This window comes from Medicago sativa, chromosome 7 (assembly GCF_051527215.1).
Source record: "Medicago sativa cultivar Bolivia chromosome 7, Bolivia_mono, whole genome shotgun sequence".
Classification (NCBI taxonomy): domain Eukaryota; kingdom Viridiplantae; phylum Streptophyta; class Magnoliopsida; order Fabales; family Fabaceae; genus Medicago; species Medicago sativa.
The window spans coordinates 8,349,293-8,368,466 of NC_140755.1; the positions used below are offsets into that span (position 1 = coordinate 8,349,293).

Consider the following 19,174-nt stretch of genomic DNA (forward strand, 5'->3'; position numbering starts at 1 on the left):
AAAGAATAAAGATAGTTATAATGTCACTCTGCAAATATAGTGCTTAAATTAATGGCAGAAACATGGTCACAGTTGGTAGTATAGTATTGCTACGCATTGGAGGTAACAATGCTTGGAATGTTCTGTTTTGGCTAAATGTCTAATTGAGGTATTATTATTTGTAATGAATTAACAATTTTAAATTGAATACAAAAATAACATGACATTCACCATAATACTCAATTAATTCAAATATATGAAAACAATTACACGCGTACTCAGATTTTGATTGAGTTATTTTTTTTTTTTTTTGAAGGATATGAATTATGAGGTCAAAACAATAATTTTTTTTTTTGAAGGATATGAATTAGACCAGAAGGTACCGTTGCTATATGTATAATTCCTAAGTATGAGTTTTATGACTCAAAAGAAAAGGGCATGCACTTTATTCTCTATATTATTTATTGTACCATAAATTAATGCTCACGGCGAATATTTTTTTTTTTTTTTTTTTTTTTGGTACAACTCACGGCGAATATTTTACTCTAAAGAATAATAACTCAATATGTTTTCAACCCTCTACTAAAAATGAATTGACTAGTAGCATTCTTTCTCATAATACTCAATTAATTCATTCAAATTGTCTTTGATTTGGACTGAGGTAATTCTAATAAATTCCATAATAACGATTTATGCGTAGTGAATTATATCAAAACAATTACACGCGTACTGAAATATATCAAGATGTAAGACAATAAAGTTCCTTAAAACTCAAAAAATTGCAAGATTCAACAAATATACATCAGTTTATTGAACCACCACAAAACGTATAGAACATATGGTTTTACCCAGCGGTACATAAAACTAAAGAATTTTCACCAAAATTCAACAATATACATCAATTTATTGAACCACCACAAAACGTATAGAACATGGTTTTACCCAGCGGTGCATAAAACTAAAGAATTACCCTAAAAAAGAAAAAACGTAAAGAACTAATGAAACTGCAAGTACCACCTGGAAGATGAAACTTTACGAAAACAACACAAACTTCAGAAAAGAACATGGTTTTACCTAGCGGTACATAAAACTAAAGAATTTCCCAACAAAAAACCGTAAAAACTAGAACTCTTCATGAATTGAACCTGTATGCATGGAAGATGAGATTACGCTTTCTTTTCGATATCCAAGAGGCTGTCTCTTTCAGTATGCTGTAAGTGCCTCATAGCGTTATCAGAATAATTTCGACCGTAATCTTGTTGGGATTCTTCAAAGGGTAACCCTACACTTTCCTTGCTTGAGAACTCGAACTTACCCACCCATATGATTGAAACTAAGGAAAGAATTACACAGACAAAAGAGAACCAAGAAAATGCAGGTGCTTCTGGGTTAGCCTCTTCACCGATATTCATCCTTAATGCTAGTAGAGTGTTCAAGAACACAGCGGTTACTGCATGCCCAATAATGATGTAGACGCTAAAAGATTTGATACCATTCATTTTTTGACCCTCTGGTGCGCCATAAGTTGCAGTGAAATTAAAGACCACTGTGAAGCAAATTTCCAGTGTGCCTAAGAACAAGTAGAAGAACCATTTTACCTTTTCGTTATCAAAGAAAGCGATAGACTCTGATTCGTTTCTACATTTTATAATAGTTCCGACGAAGAAAAGGTTGATGAGACAAATCTTGACGAGCTTGGTGAGATGCTTCGTAAGTTCTTTGACATTAACGTTGATTCTTTCTTCTCTAGGTACACTTACAGGAAGCATTGAAGATGAAGAACGCACCATGGTTGAATTGAAGATGAAGAATTTTTTGAGAGTGTATTTGTACGTAATTTCTTGGGACTGTGTGTAATTATTGAAATGCGGTGTGTGATTTTGATGGAACGTAGTGTGATTAGTTTTTATAGTATAGAGTAATAGATAAGTACGGTTAACTAACCATGGTAGCTTCATGTTAATCATAGTTAGTGAATGATAACTTAGTTAGTTAGAGCCTTAGAGGTTGTTTTTTGGTAGTTAGAGGTGGTTTAAAGTTAGTTACAGGGAACCAACGATCAATAATAATAATAATAATAATAAAATTAATTTTTAGTGCATGCAATTAATTTTTTCTAACATTTTTTAGTGCATGCAATTAATTTGTTAGTGACGGTTACAAAGGTGTAATAATAGGTCACTAACATGACGTCTTGATCATTTTTCTAACATTTTTTTTTAGTGCATGCAATTAATTTTTTCTAATACTAAAATTTCTTTGTAAGTCTTTTTCTCAATCATCCTTTTTTATTCTTTCCGAAAGTCATATTTCATTTCTCTACTTCTTATAGACATAACATAACGTATTTTACTACTATACTACTATTCGTATCTAAAAATATACTTAACCACATATAGTTATATTCAACACATGTACTTTTTTTTCAAATGTAAGTCTTAATTAACATGACACTAATGACCTTTTTTTGTTTTTGTTGGTTGATATATTTATACGAGAAAATAGTATTATTCAACACATGTACTTTTTTTTCAAATGTAAGTCTTAATTAACATGACACTAATGACCTTTTTTTGTTTTTCTGCACTAATGATGTAAGTCTTCATCAGGCATGCCAGATGGTAACATTTTATGGGGCAAAGATTTGTCCTTGTGAGTTTTACTCAGTTGGTATGGACAATGCATAATATATGCAAGGTCTGAGGTTCGAATCTCGGCCACCACAAAAAAAAAATATTTATAAATATTTTTTATTTTTAAATAGAGCATAAAATCAGGGAGAAAAAATGTTAAGTTAAAAATATCACGAAAAGTTGAACCAAAAAAAGTTATACAAAGATGTTAAAAAAATTACATTTCTTAATTTCTTAAAATAAAAATTAACGAGTAAGAATTTTTATTAAGGGTTAATTATGTTTCTATTCCCTATAAAATAGCGACCTTGTAAGTTTAGTCCCTACTTAATTTTAATAGCATTTTTAGTCCCTAATTTTGTTTTTCTGCACTGAGTATTAGTCCCTACTCAATTCAAATTTGTTTAATTTATGCTTAAACTCTTAAATTTTTGAACAATTTTTTGCAGACATGTTTAGAACATTACTAAAAGTTCGTCCGCAAAAAATTATCGCAAAATTTGATTTCTACATCCAGATTTTATTACTTTTTATCTTTAACTTTTGTCGTTTTAAAAAATTCATATTTAATTCATTTCATGTCAGAAAATTCTAAATTTTAGTAAACGAACCTTTCATAGTGTTCTAATCTTGTCTCAAAAAAATCGTTCAAAAATTTAAGAGTTTAAGGATAATTAATCAAACTTTGTTTTAGCAGGTTCTAAAATTATAAGTAATTTTTTTTTATAGGGACTAAAAATGCTATTAAAATTAAGTAGGGACTAAACTTACAAGGTCGCTATTTTATAGGGACTAGAAACATAATTAACCCTTTTATTAATTAACATGACACTAATGACCTTTTTTTGTTTTGTTTTGAGGAAACACTAATGACCATTTTATCACCAACTCCCTTAAAAAAAACCATTTTATAACTTCTAATGGAATTCGACTAATTTATTTTTTTTTTTTATCAATTTCCTCTGATACCAAGAAATCTAAAATTCACAACCATCTTTAGATAAACAAACCTCTTAATTTAGGTTATAGTTGGATAAACAAATATTAATTAAGCATTTACTAGTATAAGAAATACTATATTATACAGTAACATTTGCATTATAACAACTAATAAAATACATTACTGTGGATCCTAAAAAAACATTATTATGGATAGATAGAGTGAAGATTGTAAAAGAGGATAAGTAGCAAAACTATGCATATCAATCAATTTATCAAATAATATAACACATGATTTTCATTTAATAATTGAGTTTTTTAAATAGCAAAAAATAAAAATAATATTATCTTCTTCAAAGTGCAAAAATGAAAGTCAAACAATTAAGAAGAAAGTAGCAACCAACAAGTGCTCTTCTCACAGAAAAGCAAAAGCATTATGGCTGTCCTTTTCTCTCTCTTGCCCGTCCTGCCCAGTTTCTTCCTTCCACATTTCCTGCTTGCCCGTCCTGCCCGTTGTTGAAAAAAAAACCTCTCTTTCACATGCAAATGCAAACTCAATCTCTCTCTTTCCCACATACACCTCCTTTGGACTCAATTTCCTCAACTGGGTTGTCTTTGTTTTGTGTACTTGCGTTGATCCTTTTCTTGTTTCATTCAAAACTATGATGTTTTTGTTCTTTTTAATGATGTTTCTAAATTTCTAAATTTTATAGCTTTCAATTATTGCTATTTAGATTTCTTGTAGTGGGTGTTTTTTATTTTTGTCTTTATTTATAACCATTTTCTTAATTTCGAATTTTTATGATTATTTAGCAAAAAATATGATTATGATCATAGTTTTCACTGCCTTAAATTATTGGAATTGAGATTTCTTGAATTGGGTGTTTTTTATTTTTGTTTTATTTTATAATCCAAGTCTAAAGTTTGAAACTTTATGGTGAATTTTTGAATATGTAAAAAAAAAAAATAAAAATAATTCTTAAGAGTTTTTGGAAGATGGGGTTTAGGAATAATGCAATTCAAGCAGGGAGTTTGGATGTGAGAGGGAAGTCAAAGGGAAAGATGAAGAAAGATTGTGATGAAAACGAAATTGGTTGTTGTGTTAAATTTAGTAGCTTTGGAAAGTGTATACCTTCAAGATTAAAGGTTGATAGTTCCAAAAGTGGTACCACAAGTGCTCATAATGGTAATTTTGTTTTCTTTTATGCATGTTTGTTTAGTTCTGGAAATAATCTGTTTGACATTAATGTTATGTAGACTTAGAAAGATTTGTTTTTAGACTAGTTTCGATTGGCTTATTTGAACTTACTGATAATTATTAGCATAAGCAGTTGTGACATGTTTACATGTTGGTTTCAGGCTTATTTCCATAAGCTCTCTAGGATAGTTTATGAAAGAGATTTTAGCTTATATGAAAACAATTTGACATTATTTAATATTTTGGTATAGAATAGCTTATACATAAGCACTTATATGATAAGCACCTATGCTATTTAATATTTTGGTATAGAAATAGCTTATTCATGAGCACTTATATGATAAGCACCTATGCTATAAGCACTTAATTAAGTTTATTATCCAAACAGAGCCTATGCTGTTAACTCTTAGGTTCTGGCCATCTATTTTTATCTCTGAGCTGCTAATTCTAGTTTTATGACACAATATAGGTTTTGAGTTAGTTGAAAATATACAAAACTTTTATTAAGTTTCAAAACAATGATCTGTTGTGCATTACCATTGCCAGCTGCATAATCTCTTCACAAGTGTTAGCAATAGCACTAATCGCTTATAGCATAGGCATTTATCATATAAATGCTTGTGTATAACTTATTTATATAACAAAAGATAAAATCATATCAAATTGTTTAAATATAAACTATAAAAAAAATTTATCAGTTATCTTGAAGTGCTTATGGAAATAAGCTGCAAACATTTGATGGACAAGTCATAAGTTGTTTCTAGCATAAGTCAGGATCATCTGATCTAAGTTTTTTTTTTTTTTTTTTTAATTTCTTTAGTCGCTTAATTGACAATAATAAGTTTAGTTTTTTCTTTCTATTAGTAGAAAATGCATCTGCGTCTCAGAGAAGCAAAAGGGAAAAAAGTGCTCCTCCAGGATCCTCAACAACTAGTAATGCAGAAAGTATCCCTTCCACTCCAATCTTCAGCGAAGAGTTGAAGGTTTCTTCTGATTTGAGAAAGTTCACATTCAATGAGCTAAAGATGGCAACTAGGAATTTCCGACCCGAGAGTCTTCTTGGTGAGGGAGGATTCGGTTGTGTCTTCAAAGGTTGGATTGAGGAGAATGGAACTGCACCGGTGAAACCAGGTACTGGACTTACCGTCGCGGTCAAGACCCTCAACCATGATGGACTTCAAGGTCACAAAGAGTGGCTTGTACGAACAAGACTTAAAATCCCTTATTCTCGATTTTTTTTCCTTTGATGTATTTCGTTTTCAAATCCTTATTCTAAGTTTTTATTTGTTTCCCTTTCCAGGCTGAGTTAAACATTCTTGGTGATATTGTCCACCCGAATTTGGTCAAATTGATTGGCTTCTGTATTGAAGATGATCAAAGATTATTGGTTTATCAGTTTATGCCGCGTGGAAGTTTAGAAAACCATCTTTTCAGAAGTACGATAACCTATTTTACTTCTATTGCATGCCTTCACTACTACATTTATTTTGCGTGTATGCAGTCCCTTATCATTCCAGCAAACGCGAAGGTTTTTGACACACATTAAAAATAAATTTATCACACTGCATTTGATATAAAGTTAAGTTGAAAATATGCTTGATTATTGCTGCATCTACCTCTTTCCTCGATACAAACATTAATGATGCATTCCCTATTCAATGCACCACCATAATTTTGATACAGACTTTAATTCACCACTAATTCTTAGGTTCCTAGGTTGTTATCAGATTTAGATTGCCTGCAGTCACGATCTCATGCGGTTACACAGTCAGCGTATTGAAGGCCGTGGACTGAGATTTAATGGTGCAATAAGCAAAGCGTATTTTGACTTTTTGTTAACACTTTAAAATACCTGAGTCACGGATATATTCTGTGTGAATGCATAGGATTTGTGACCGCAGCAAATTCAATCAGTTGTTATAGGATTCATACACTTCCATATTTCAAGAAAACAAAAACTAGAACTAACTGAATATCTTCCCAAGATGCATTGTTTTTTCTACTTTGCACTATTCTATTATAAATTGATATGCACGCATGAGGAAATTTATTGTTTTCTGGTAACAACCATGAATTGTGCAGAAGGGTCGTTGCCTCTTCCTTGGTCAATCAGAATGAAAATTGCACTTGGTGCAGCAAAAGGTCTTAATTTTCTCCACGAAGAAGCTCAGAGACCTATAATCTATCGTGATTTCAAGACTTCTAATATTCTATTAGATGCGGTACGTGAGTTCGTTATGGCAAAAGGTGTTTTTTATTATTTTCTGTTCTTCCTCCAACTTCATAACATAAAATGCAAAATCGTTTTTTAGGAATACAATGCAAAGCTCTCGGATTTTGGACTTGCCAAAGATGGTCCTCAAGGGGAAAATACACACATATCAACAAGAGTAATGGGAACATATGGTTATGCAGCTCCTGAATATGTGATGACTGGTTAGTTTGCTTTCTTGATTTTTTGTAGCATTAAATTTAAACTCCACTAGCATGAATGTGTCCGTCTGTTCACATTTTCCGGTTTCTCATTTTCTTTCTGTATTTTCTCTTTGGTTGGATAAAGGGATAAATTATGAATAGTAAGTTTAAATGAATGTTAAAATTGGAAGCATACAGGGTTGGACCAAAAAAATTAGCGTCCCTGTTATATATTGGAGTAGAAAGTTCAGTTATTTGATTAGGTGTAGAATGACAAAGCTCTAAATAAAGAATGAAGGGTAAAATTGTAAGAGAAAATCACACTTAAATTTGACAACCCCTTTATAGATGGTATGATAACGTGATTCAGGCTCAAGATTGCTAATTGTATCTGAGATTGCATATAATTTGACGTCCAGTTCTTGCTATTATGAATACAATATTTAATATTTAACTGGTTGCATTTATTGCATTAATATTGATTTTAAGCTAAAGTTATGCTTATTATAAGTTCTATATGGCCTGTCATAAATTTAAGCCTTTTTCCATTGTACAAATTTAAGGTTTTGTTTGCATGAGGAATTGACGTGATAAATGGTAAATATTTGCTAATTGTTCTATACATCTTTTTCTTTTCATGTACTAGATTGTTTTTGTCAACTACTTCGTGAACTCGGTTCTAGTAGTTAGAACTTTTCCTTGTTAATAAAAGAGCAATGATATTCTAACAACCAAAAATCAACAACTTTTGTGACAACCACCAATTTTCAAAGGAAAAGTAGATAGTGACACGGAAACCAAAGCAATAGAGAGAGAAAGTAAAAAGATAATGTGAGTATGAGAGATAAAGTTGTCACATAGGTTGTCACAAAATGGTTGTTAGAATATCATTTCTCTTAATAAAATCCGAACATTGAAATAGAACTGTTAACATTAATTACAGTGTCAATTTGTTTCTTATTTCCAAAGATTTGTGCATTGTTTTAATTTTTCCGTACAAATCTTTGGTAACATAAAACGGAGTGAAAACAATGCGACATATTTGCCTTCATTCTACAACTCAAACTTCTATTTGTTGCACTGTTACACGCTATCAGTTTTAGTTTTGACTTCAGCTGATGATTCTGGTTAGGTCATTTGACATCAAAGAGCGACGTCTATAGTTTTGGAGTAGTACTACTTGAAATGCTCACTGGACGGCGAGCTGTTGATAAAAATAGACCAAACGGTGAACACAATCTTGTGGAGTGGGCGAGACCTGTACTTGGAGAAAGAAGATTGTTGTTCCAGATAATTGATCCTCGTCTCGAAGGTCACTTCTCTGTCAAAGGTGCACAGAAAGCCGCCCAACTAGCCGCCCAATGCCTTAACCGTGATCCGAAAGCCAGACCTATGATGAGTGAAGTTGTTCACGCTCTAAAGCCTTTGCAAAACCTCAAAGATATGGCTATCGCGTCATATCACTTTCAAGTGGTGCGAGTAGATCGTACAATGTCGATGCCGAATTCTAAAAATGGCACACAAACACAGGTAGCATCTTTATCAAAGAAGGGTCAACCTATGAGGATCTTGTCAAGTCCAAATGGTCAACATGGTTCTCCGTACCGTCATTATATCAAGTCACCAAAACCTAAAAATGGATAAGAATCGTGATTTTCACTCGTTAATTCGCTTCTCCATTCATTAGCTGAACAGAAACTGTTGTGTTTTGAACAATTGGCCATTCTAAAACCTTAGAAATCATTAAGTTATATATGTTATTATTGTGAATTTGTATACATTTTCCACCATTTCGTAGAGCTTCTTTCCTTTTCAGTGTATTTTTTGTAAAGAAAACAAGTGGTGGTGTTAGCTCATGTTATTATTCATAGATATTTATATACTTGTTGGTCAATTTACTCATCAGTAAATACTTATATAAATGTAATCAAATGTTATACTTGTAAGAGAAACATGCTAGAGCCTAGAGCTAGCTTTGAATGACTTTAAATTTCTGGATTTAATCCTATTTATTAGCCAAGTCATTTGATGGTTGATTACATTGAATCAACATTCTATTTCGTTACTACGTTTTTTTATGCCGTGTTTGATTGTCTTTTTCGGTAACAAAACAAGACTTTGTCTTTTGTGTGACGTGCACAAGTAAAATGGTCATGTGTCATGCATAAATGTCTTTTTTACCATTGAATCAATAAGTCACATCATATCTATTTTTTTTTTTGTTGTTGTCCGGGGTTCGAATATTTTTTATATATTATGCATTGTCCTTATCAACTGAGCTAAGTTCATGGGACACATCATATATAATTTGATCTAATGGTAAAATTTATTGATTCAATGTCGAAAATTAAGATGTACATGACATAAGACTTATCTTCTCACTTGTGCACCATAGAATTAACCACAAAACAAAGTAGAATGTTAATTCTATGCAGCTCAACCAAAAAGCTGAATTGCCAAATCTAGTTATTTGCTTGAAGTGTATGTTGTGTTCAAGTGTAAGTGGTTTATCATCAAACTATGAATAAGTTAAATGTTGGATATATAAGAGAGGTTTCTCGAACACCCAAACAAATCTAGCCACACAGTTGTTGGTAATAATGAGTAGCAGAATTTCAAGCTACAACTACTATTCGTGGCAAGTTCATGTCAGTAACATTATGAAAGCCTTGTGAAGGGGTCGAGGAACCATGCAACAGCTCAAGGAAATCTCTCTATGGTAAGTAATATTGGTTTAGGCTTTATAGTTCAGCCTAATTTAGTCAAGATTTCATGCAAAATTACACGTGTAAAAAAACACAAAAAGGTGTAAAATCTCATCATGTGCCATTAGACTGAACTTTTCTGTGAAGAAATAGATAGTCTCAACACCTCATTTCCACATCTTTTGTTGTCTAGAGATGAAGTTTGTTCCGTTTTCTCCAATGATGGTTAGTCTTTTGACCCCTTAAAAATGCATAAACCGTTCAAGAAATAACTCTTAAACAGCTTTTTTTGTGTTTAGAAAAGCTTTCAGGAGATAACTTCCCAAGTTTGTTTTTCAGGATAAAGAGCAAATAGAGGAACCAAAAGAGCAACCATATCCGATAGATGTTAGATCGAACACAACCATTCTGAGAACTATTAAGTATATTGTTTAGTATTTGAGAGAGAGCTTTTTTTTTTTTCACTTCACAATGTCACCTTCGATGTACACATTAAAAAAAAGACTTCAGCATCGTGCAAATTTTTATTTCTAGACTTGTGGTTTTTTAGAAACGTGAGAATGTATCATTTAGTTTGTGTGTGTATTTCACAGTGATATATATCGACCAAAGCTACCATATAAGCATTCACCTAGGGCAAGCCAGCCACCATCTTCAACCAGCCAGCCTCAATGAACCACCAACCTGCACTCCATGATCAAAACTAGTAGAAACCAAAACGGTTAACCACCACTGGAATCACACCCACACTCCACAGTTTGACACCATTAACTTGGCAGCTATCTAAGTCTTACCATCAAAGCCACCCCCATAGCCACTCAACCAGACTCTTAATTATGTTGGATTATTACAAAAGGGCAGAGCAATCAAAACAGATTTTTTTCGTTTCTGAACATCACACAAACTGATATTATCAGTACATTTTCCTTCAATACTTGAAAATAGTTCTAAGAACTTGATTAAATAGTGTTGTAAACAAAGTATACTCAATCATAAAACAAATATTTCTAGAGTATGTGAATCTAAAATTCCAACAGAAGTAGAGAACTTCTTTTGACAGAATAGTAGAAAATTTCAATGGACATTGTATAACACTTCCAACAAGAGTTCAAACACAGCACACAATATGATTCACAGAAACATGATTCTTGGGAATGAAAATAAACTCCATTTCAAACGCTCACTAACAGCGGCCATTGCATCAAAAGTATTAGTCGCAAAAAATTACCATAGTCGTACAAGAAAATTTAAAATTTCGCTGTCAAAACTCAAAGAGTATCAATTCTTGGTTCAATAAAAGAGACTTGTTGAGCCTCTGGGCATTTAAGAGTAACATTTGGTTCATAAAAACCTACTTTATTTCTACAAGGTTGAATTGCACAACTGCAAAGAAAACACCTTGAACACTTCTTACACCCAAGAAGAGAATCAACATCAAACTGACAAACTATGTGCTTCCTAAAGCCTACCTCAATTTCATGACAAGATGGATCAAAATTATCAGGGTTTGAGAACCAAACTCAATCCAACCTTAGCACTCTTTTCAATGGCCTTGGTGTCTAGCTCAGTAGAAATGGTGATGAGTGATTTAGGACGCCACTCGTGCTGGATAAGGGCACTTGCCTTGGCTGAGTTGGTGATACGACCCTTCAATGTTGTCAATGGATCCAATGCATGTTGGACACCAAGTGTGAAGTTGTTCTCTCTAGTTGAGAATCTGTGACCCATGTCAACACCAACAGCAGTGTTGGTCACGGGGTTAATAACATGATAGTATGAAGCATTCAGCACATCACCTTTCTCATTCCTGCACACAAGAGCAAATAATATCAAAATGCATCCAACGCAAAAACAAAACAAAACAGGTATACTTAAGGGAACAACCCATACTACAATCCAACACAAAAACAAAACATTGGAAAGAGTTTGAACAATGTGTACAAAAACAGGTATACTTAAGGGAGGGAATCTAGCAAAAACAATGACAGAAAAAACTACTAGATTAAATGTGCATTATTGCCGATCATGGAAAATTGCAGTTTGTTAGAACTCATCTACGTTACAGTGTACTATAGCCTCTGTTTGACAACACTTCGCATTAGATAGCATGTCGCGGAATAATAGAGATTCTTTCAAATTCTGCTATGCTAAAGTGTTGTTATAGCCGCTATGTGTCAATATTAATTTGAACAGTAGAACTATCATATGTAATGGCCAACATTCATGTTAGAGTGAAATAAATGAAAATAAGTTAACTAGAAATACTCTAGCTCAGAGCAGCAACAGTTACTCACAGAGTCAATGCTCCAAGCAAGTCATCTTTGATAAAGCTCACTCCAACATTAGATTTTGTTAGCTCCCGAAGTTTGGTATCATAAGAAATATCACCACCAAATGCAAGAGCATTAGTTCCAAAAACACCAGATAAGTTGACAACTGGGTTTGCTTTCAACCCAATGTTGCCGCTTACTCCAGCATAGTCATGCAAGTATTGTAGTTCCACCTGTTTCATAAAACAGAACAAACAATTTAACAGCCATGGAGTAAGAGGAAGAGATCTGCTATCTAGACAATTTTAATAAGAATGTTTTCTCAAACTATGAAATTTTCAATATAGATAACTAGTTTCAAAAACTTATGATGTAAAATGGTTAACTATCTTACCTTCCCAGATGCTGGATCAGGAACTTTGCAGCTTATAATAGCCTTCACACCAGGAGCAGGTTCGGTGACAGTGATAGTTGTGAAAAGCTGGAATTTACAAGCATTTATCACACTTCAGTGAAAAGATTATAGGAATATGGATGTCATAAATAAGTCTGAATAACTTGAGATAAGATTAAGTTTAACTGCCAAAAGTACAAGAACTTTGGTCTGGTTTTGCATGTAAAGGAAAAACCGGTTGAAACAAAAGAAACAAGATGTTTGCAAATTAAGTTGTACTTTTATGTGTGTGTGTGTGTGTGTGTGTGTGTGTGTGTGATAAGAACAGATTGACTAGGGTTAACTAAAAAAGTAGACAATGAAAATATGATCTCTATAAAACAATTCAATGTCAAAGGTAATAATTTTACATGCAATAATAAAAAATGATTAAACCGATAAACACACTCTTAAGGGTGGTAAGATAAAAATCAATTAAAATAATTAGTTTGACAATTCTGTACGAGGCATGCAAATCATAAATATCAAAACAATAATGCGAAACTCACATTAGACTCTGTGTCTACTTTGAAGTCAGCGGTGTAGTTTTTGTTCTTCAACTGGGTATTAACATCGCCCACAAACAGTTCACCTTTCTTTGTACCTGATGATGTGATAGCCTGTAGCACAATACACAGTAAGTATAAGACATAAATTATTTATTGCTAAACAGAGGTTTTAAATCATGTAATGCAACCGATACATTACATTACATAAACTTATCCATTACGTAAACTTCAACCTAAGCATTCGTATTGCAAAGTATGGGATACAGGTTAGGAACATAAGGCAGAGCAGCCACACTTAAAAGCGATATGAATACAATGTGGCCGCTACAATGAAGACAGTGTCTGTAATGAAAATACCATAACAATCCGAAACGATTAAACACGCATACAAAATCTCAATAGACTTAAAACCTTATTCCATCAACAAGTGGACAATAAACAGAGTTCAAACTCAAAATTACAGAGCCTTTATCAAATAAATTTGTCAAATTGTACTATAAAAGTTAATCTACCAACAACAAATGTCTATGAAGCAGTGCCAAACACAGAAAATTATGCAAAAAAGGACAGTGTTTTCTATAGAAGTTGATCTATCAAGAGGGACCCAAAGATCAATCACCAAAAGCGAAAGGAAATCAATGCAAATTACAGGAAGCGCAAAAAGGCATCAGGGACACAATAATTGCAAAACCTAGTGCCAAAATGGTAGGCAGGGGAAAAGGGACCCTGCTGGGAAATCAAATAGAATCTACATTATAAGTGCAACAATGGCAGGCGAGCCAAGGGGAAGTTAGATGCGTTCAGAACAGAGGGGCCATGAAAATGAAATAAAAAAAAAACCTAAAGTGAAGGCTAGGCTAGCTGCACTAAAACATGATAAATAAAACCAACAAACTATAGCTAAAAATTAAGACCTGAATTTGTGCAATTTTGTACTGCAAGGCAAGCTATATTCGATCAAAATTTAACAGCATAGCTGCCTATATGCAGAGTACACAAGCACCAGATCACTCTAAAATAGAGCACCTGGGATCCGTTGCAGGGCCGACCCAATAATCTTCAAAAGTAAATAAGGCCTAAAGCACGTTTTGATATTTGAGATCTTTTTGTTAAAAAAATTTAATGAAATTTTTTTTTTTCTTTGTAGGCCGAAAGCAAGGACTTTAGTGACTTTGCCCTGGGGTGGCCCTGATCCGTTGAACTACACTCTACTTTGATGCCAATGTTCTCACTCTAGCTACTGTTAGAAATAGAATACACAAGCTTGATAGTAGTAATAGTATACACAAACCAGACCTTGCATACAGTAATAGCATACACAAACCAGACTTCCCAGTAACAGCATACACAAACCAGACTTTGCATTTACATTAAAAATTTGTAAAAAGAATCAAGAAAATCTACTTGTAAAATCCAAAAATGGTTAAAACATAAATCAAGTTTAGTTTATACTAGGTTTGTAAAATAAGATGACGTAAACTGCCAGTATCTCATTTCCATCATGCAACTAAAGAAACATTTAGGGAAAAGGTAGCACATACAAAACTACAATCCATTTTTTATCCGAACAAAAAAACTACAATCTATTCAACAAATGAGTAAAAAACAAAAATGAGAACAAAAGTAGAAAAAACCTCACAGCAAAGCACCAAAAGCAACAGAAACATAAGCCCTTTTTCCCATTTTAAAGAACAAAACTACAATCCATTTCAATCCTTTTTCAACAAAAGAAATACATATAATCAAAATGCCACCGAGGAAGCACACAAATCTTCCAACTAAAACAACATACAGAGAAAACAGAGCTCATACAAAACTACATTCCATTCAGCAAATAACTAAAAAACAAAAAATGTAATCAAAGAGTAAAAAACCACATAAACACAACAAAGGAACAGAAACATAATCCATTTCTTTCATTTTCAAATAACAACATAACATGCTTATTTGAATCCTTTAAAAAAAAACATAAAATCAAAATGCAACTGAGGAAACACACAAATCTACAAACTAAACAATCATGTTTTCTTCAACTAGCTCCTTGATTATTGTTACTCTTAATATATACTAATAGCATAGAAAACTCAATTACAAGCTAAACACTGAAAAACAAAATATAAAAACAAAAACAATAATTCAACTCACAACTCCAGTGGGTGAGTAGGTAGAGACGGTAAACTTCTGGTCACTGTTGTAGTCCTTGAACAACAGATCTACAAAAAACAAACAAAACCCATAAAAAAATTTCATCAAACAACACCAATAACCATTCATAAGTAAAAACCCAACAAAAAAAAAAAAACAAACAACAGAATTTTCCAACAATACCCATAACAAAATTCATCAATAAACATCACTTAACTATACATAAAGAAAAAAACCCAAAAATAAAAATCGAAAATTTCCAACAAAACAAACAAAACCCATTTCAAATATCATAAAAAAAAAACACCAATTACAATACGTAAAGAAAAAAATTCCAATGAACAAACAAAACCCATTAGAATTTTCATGGAAAAAACCCAAAAAGAAAAATCAAAACTTCCAACAAAACAAACAAAACCCATTACAGATTTCATCAAAACAACATCAATTAAGACAAAAAAATAAAAAAATAAGTCAAAAAATTCCAACAAAAATTCCATTGATTGAGAGAGAAAGAGAGAAAAACTACCTCTAGCTTTCTTGCCGATGTCAGAGTAGAGACCAGGACCCTTAGCAGCCATAGCTTGATTCGGTGAAAACGAAGATTCTCGAAGCTGAGTTTGTGTGATGAAACGAGTGTGAGTGAGTGAAATGAATGAAACCCGAACCCTAATTTATTTCTAACCTTTCTTTTTGGACAAGATTTTTTTTTTATTACTTGTTTTGTTCCCCAAGAAAATTAAAATTATCTCCACCGTTTGATCTTTGAAGATTCTGTGATTTCTTCATTTGAAATTATTTTGTATTTTATTTTTATTTTTATTTTTTGTTATCCTTTCTTTATGGACAAGAAAAATAATTTTTATTTTACTTTTTTGTTGCCCACGAAATATGAAAATGAGCTCTACCGTTTCATCCTCCGGTTCTTTGATTTTAAGATTAGGATTTTAATTATATTTTAAAATGTATCTATACCTATTAATAAAGGCAAAACATGGGTTTGGTGTAGCCTTTTTTTCAACCCATAATTACCCTTGCAAATCCTCTCACACGTCCAAAAAAACTCATGGGCAAAAAAGGGTTTTCAAACAGTTTTCTTTGCAGCAAGGGTGGTTACCAAATTTTATTCTTACCCATATATGTTCACACACACACAAAAGAGAGAGAACAATAGAAAGGGAGAGGAAGACTACTTCACGGTAGATAGAACAAGTAGAGGGAGGGGGTGGTTCTTCTATGCACCAAGGAAGTAGAACATGAAGGAAAAGGATCAGTACACTGAGTGACCAATTAGGGGTAAAAACGATGAACGGTTTCATTTTTTTCCTTTTCCAAATCCTTATCATGCTTTCAATTTGTTATAGTAACAATTCTAGATTATTCTCATCATCAATATATTCACATTGTTTTAACTTTTTAATTGTTATTGTAATTTTGATTTTGTTTATTTTCATTACTTTCCTCTTTCTTTGTAGTTTGCATATACATATTTAATTTGCGTATCAGTGATTTAATTTGCATCACTTTTGATAGTTCACATCGAAGGTGTTTGATAAAATACACACTTCACAAATATTTACATTTTCATAAGCCAGTATGAGATATGCGCAGGAAGTATAAAATTAATTTAATATCAAAATATCAAATCTTTTTGCAACCAATATTTTGGGAAATTTCCATTTTTTGATATATTCATATTTTACATAGACCAGTAAAATCAACTGATCTTCATCTTCCTCTTACAATATCCAACCATGTCTCATAACTTATGTTTCTTCCTATTATTTGACAGAAAAATGAATGTTGTGTATTTTTTCTTTTTTTGGGATTCAACTTCACTCTGTCCAATTTTATTGCTTTCTTATTTGTTAATTTATATTATTTTGGTTTAAATATCATTCTTGAACTCTCTTCTTCATACCGATGAAAGTTGAAAGATGCACCCATAGGATTGTATCCACATCAACTTTTCTCCTTCCTTTTCTCTTGCTCTCTAATTTGTTATATATTCTTGGTTTTCATTTTTTTTTCTCCAACTACCTTCTACAGAGAAATACAACTTATGAAAGATGCACATGGGAAAGTAGCCACACACAATAGGTAATGCAACTATTTTCATTTACGCTTTTATTATATGGTCTGTTAAAAGATTGGTGTGTTGCCGGTCCACAATTGTATATGCTATTGTCAACTAATCTTTTTTTTTTTTTTAACCAAAAAGGGAACCCATGGCCTAATCTCATGTATTAATGACTAGGGAAACCAAGTGGCAGAGATGCAGAAACAGTAAAGAAAAAAATCTTTGTAATCACATGCAAACACACTAACATACCTTGCCACCTATTATATAGTATACTTTAAAATGTTAACATTCCTATGTTGGTAGACTAGATTCATCAACGAGTTATGATATTATTAGTTGTGATTCAAAGTATAAAAATGATTTTTCATTTTATGGCAATTTTTACTTTTCTCAAGACTTGACAAATAATTTTCTTCAAGACGATGTGGCATTGTACACTAATCTTAAAATATTAACAGGGAGTTTTATGGATGAAAAGAAGCAGGAAATCTGGAAGGAATAACAATGAATGTATCAGTTATCTTGCAAAAGCTTTCGTCCTGAACAAAAGTAAGGAACCCAGTGCAATTTTTTTATTACAAATGAATATGGATTGACAATGTGGAACGATATGAAAGACTTTATGAAAAGCCTCAAGGTGAAGAGAGAAAATAGCCATGAATAAATATTTTGCCAAGTGGAATGATAAAATCTAAAAAGAAGCAAGTACATCGAACGATACTACAATATTTGATGGATTTTTTATTTGTTTACTGGTGTTGTTTATACTTTTCAGCATTGAGATTCAAGATAATTGTTTATATTTATGTTTCATATTTTTCAATTGCATCATAATTTCTTCATTGGTAATGATATGTGTGTCTTCTTCGACTTAGGACCCCTTTTGTAGTATTTTCGTCTTGCAAGTCATTTTATTTTTTTTTGAGGGAATCTTGCAAGTCAATTTTAAAATCCACATTAGATTTTGCATTTTACTCAATTTCCAATAAATGGTTGTTTTCGCCATCCTATTTTCTCATTTTTTTTCTTCCCTATTTCATTGCACGAGCCACGAGGGGATACCAACTATGTGCTTCTTCATTGACAAATAAAGATGCAACCTTGATTCAAATTGAAAGGTTTCTGCTGAAGGATATGAATGCAATGCCAACCAAGGATGATAAACAATATCAAGATAAGCTTTTTGTTATTAATCTCTGCCTTCACTTTTATATGTATGTTTTTTCTTTTTCTTCATGGATTTAAGCATTTGGTTGAACGAAAATTCAAGCAATGCAAGCCACCATAGTAGATAGAAATTGGATTGAACCTAAACTTATATTTGTCACTACCATTGGTGGTGAACTTGGACATCTGTAACAAATAACAATCTTTAAAGGCAAAACACAATTTTGGTGTAGCCTATTTATCCTTCCAAATTTACCCATATAAGCAGTTTTTTTGTTATGCGACAATTATTATTTGTTAAGAGGCAACATTTATTTGGATTTTAAAAACTAATCATCCTTGACAAAGAAAATAAATGAAATGACAATTTATGAAAGAGTTGAAGAAGAAGAGAGCGAAAGATGATAAAGTGAAAAGAACACAGAGAGAACTACCTAAGTATTGAAGTCGAGTTGGGAGGGTCATGCAGGCATTTGGCTCGGTGAAAAGAGGAGTCTCTCCATATTTTCATCATTTAAAAAACTTCTCAGCATTTTCTTACTTCTTACTATGGTGCCTGGAGAGATTGGTTTAGGGCAGCAAGTGTACTTAGGATCCCAGTTTTTATTGGTGATTTTGAGTTGCAATCTATGAAGTACGAATACTCTTTGAATTAGGCATGTCCTGATGTCAGCCACAGACCAACACATATAATTATA

The 19,174-nt window shown here is 32.4% G+C and overlaps 2 protein-coding genes and 1 long non-coding RNA gene across 6 annotated transcripts; 2 read left to right on the forward strand and 1 right to left on the reverse strand.

Moving 5' to 3' along the window:
• Nucleotides 1-4,123: 4,123 nt before the first annotated feature.
• Nucleotides 4,124-9,154, forward strand: LOC146903972 (serine/threonine-protein kinase PBL34-like). Of its 4 annotated transcripts, none has more exons than XM_085725716.1 (6): nucleotides 4,124-4,737; nucleotides 5,614-5,948; nucleotides 6,050-6,185; nucleotides 6,832-6,971; nucleotides 7,062-7,185; nucleotides 8,297-9,154. In XM_085725716.1, exons 1-6 carry the CDS (start codon nucleotides 4,548-4,550, stop codon nucleotides 8,806-8,808), a joined length of 1,437 nt encoding a protein of 478 aa, XP_085581842.1. In that variant the 5' UTR covers nucleotides 4,124-4,547; the 3' UTR covers nucleotides 8,809-9,154. The 4 variants fall into 4 exon arrangements, with proteins under 4 accessions (XP_085581842.1, XP_085581844.1, XP_085581843.1 ...); XM_085725718.1 differs by having other exon boundaries at nucleotides 6,835-6,971; XM_085725717.1 differs by having other exon boundaries at nucleotides 5,617-5,948.
• Nucleotides 9,155-11,039: 1,885 nt separating this feature from the next.
• Nucleotides 11,040-15,874, reverse strand: LOC146903973 (outer plastidial membrane protein porin-like). The gene is made up of 6 exons (XM_085725720.1): nucleotides 15,756-15,874; nucleotides 15,227-15,294; nucleotides 13,082-13,192; nucleotides 12,534-12,620; nucleotides 12,164-12,372; nucleotides 11,040-11,676 (listed from the first exon to the last, which is right to left on the reverse strand). The coding sequence occupies exons 1-6, from the start codon at nucleotides 15,805-15,807 to the stop codon at nucleotides 11,370-11,372; spliced, it is 834 nt and encodes a 277-aa protein (XP_085581846.1). The 5' UTR covers nucleotides 15,808-15,874; the 3' UTR covers nucleotides 11,040-11,369.
• A 370-nt stretch (nucleotides 15,875-16,244) lies between these two features.
• Nucleotides 16,245-18,283, forward strand: LOC146903974 (uncharacterized). Its single transcript, XR_015018622.1, has 3 exons — nucleotides 16,245-16,522; nucleotides 17,276-17,326; nucleotides 17,768-18,283. It is a non-coding gene; the product is annotated as an uncharacterized LOC146903974 (long non-coding RNA).
• The last annotated feature ends 891 nt before the right edge of the window (nucleotides 18,284-19,174 follow it).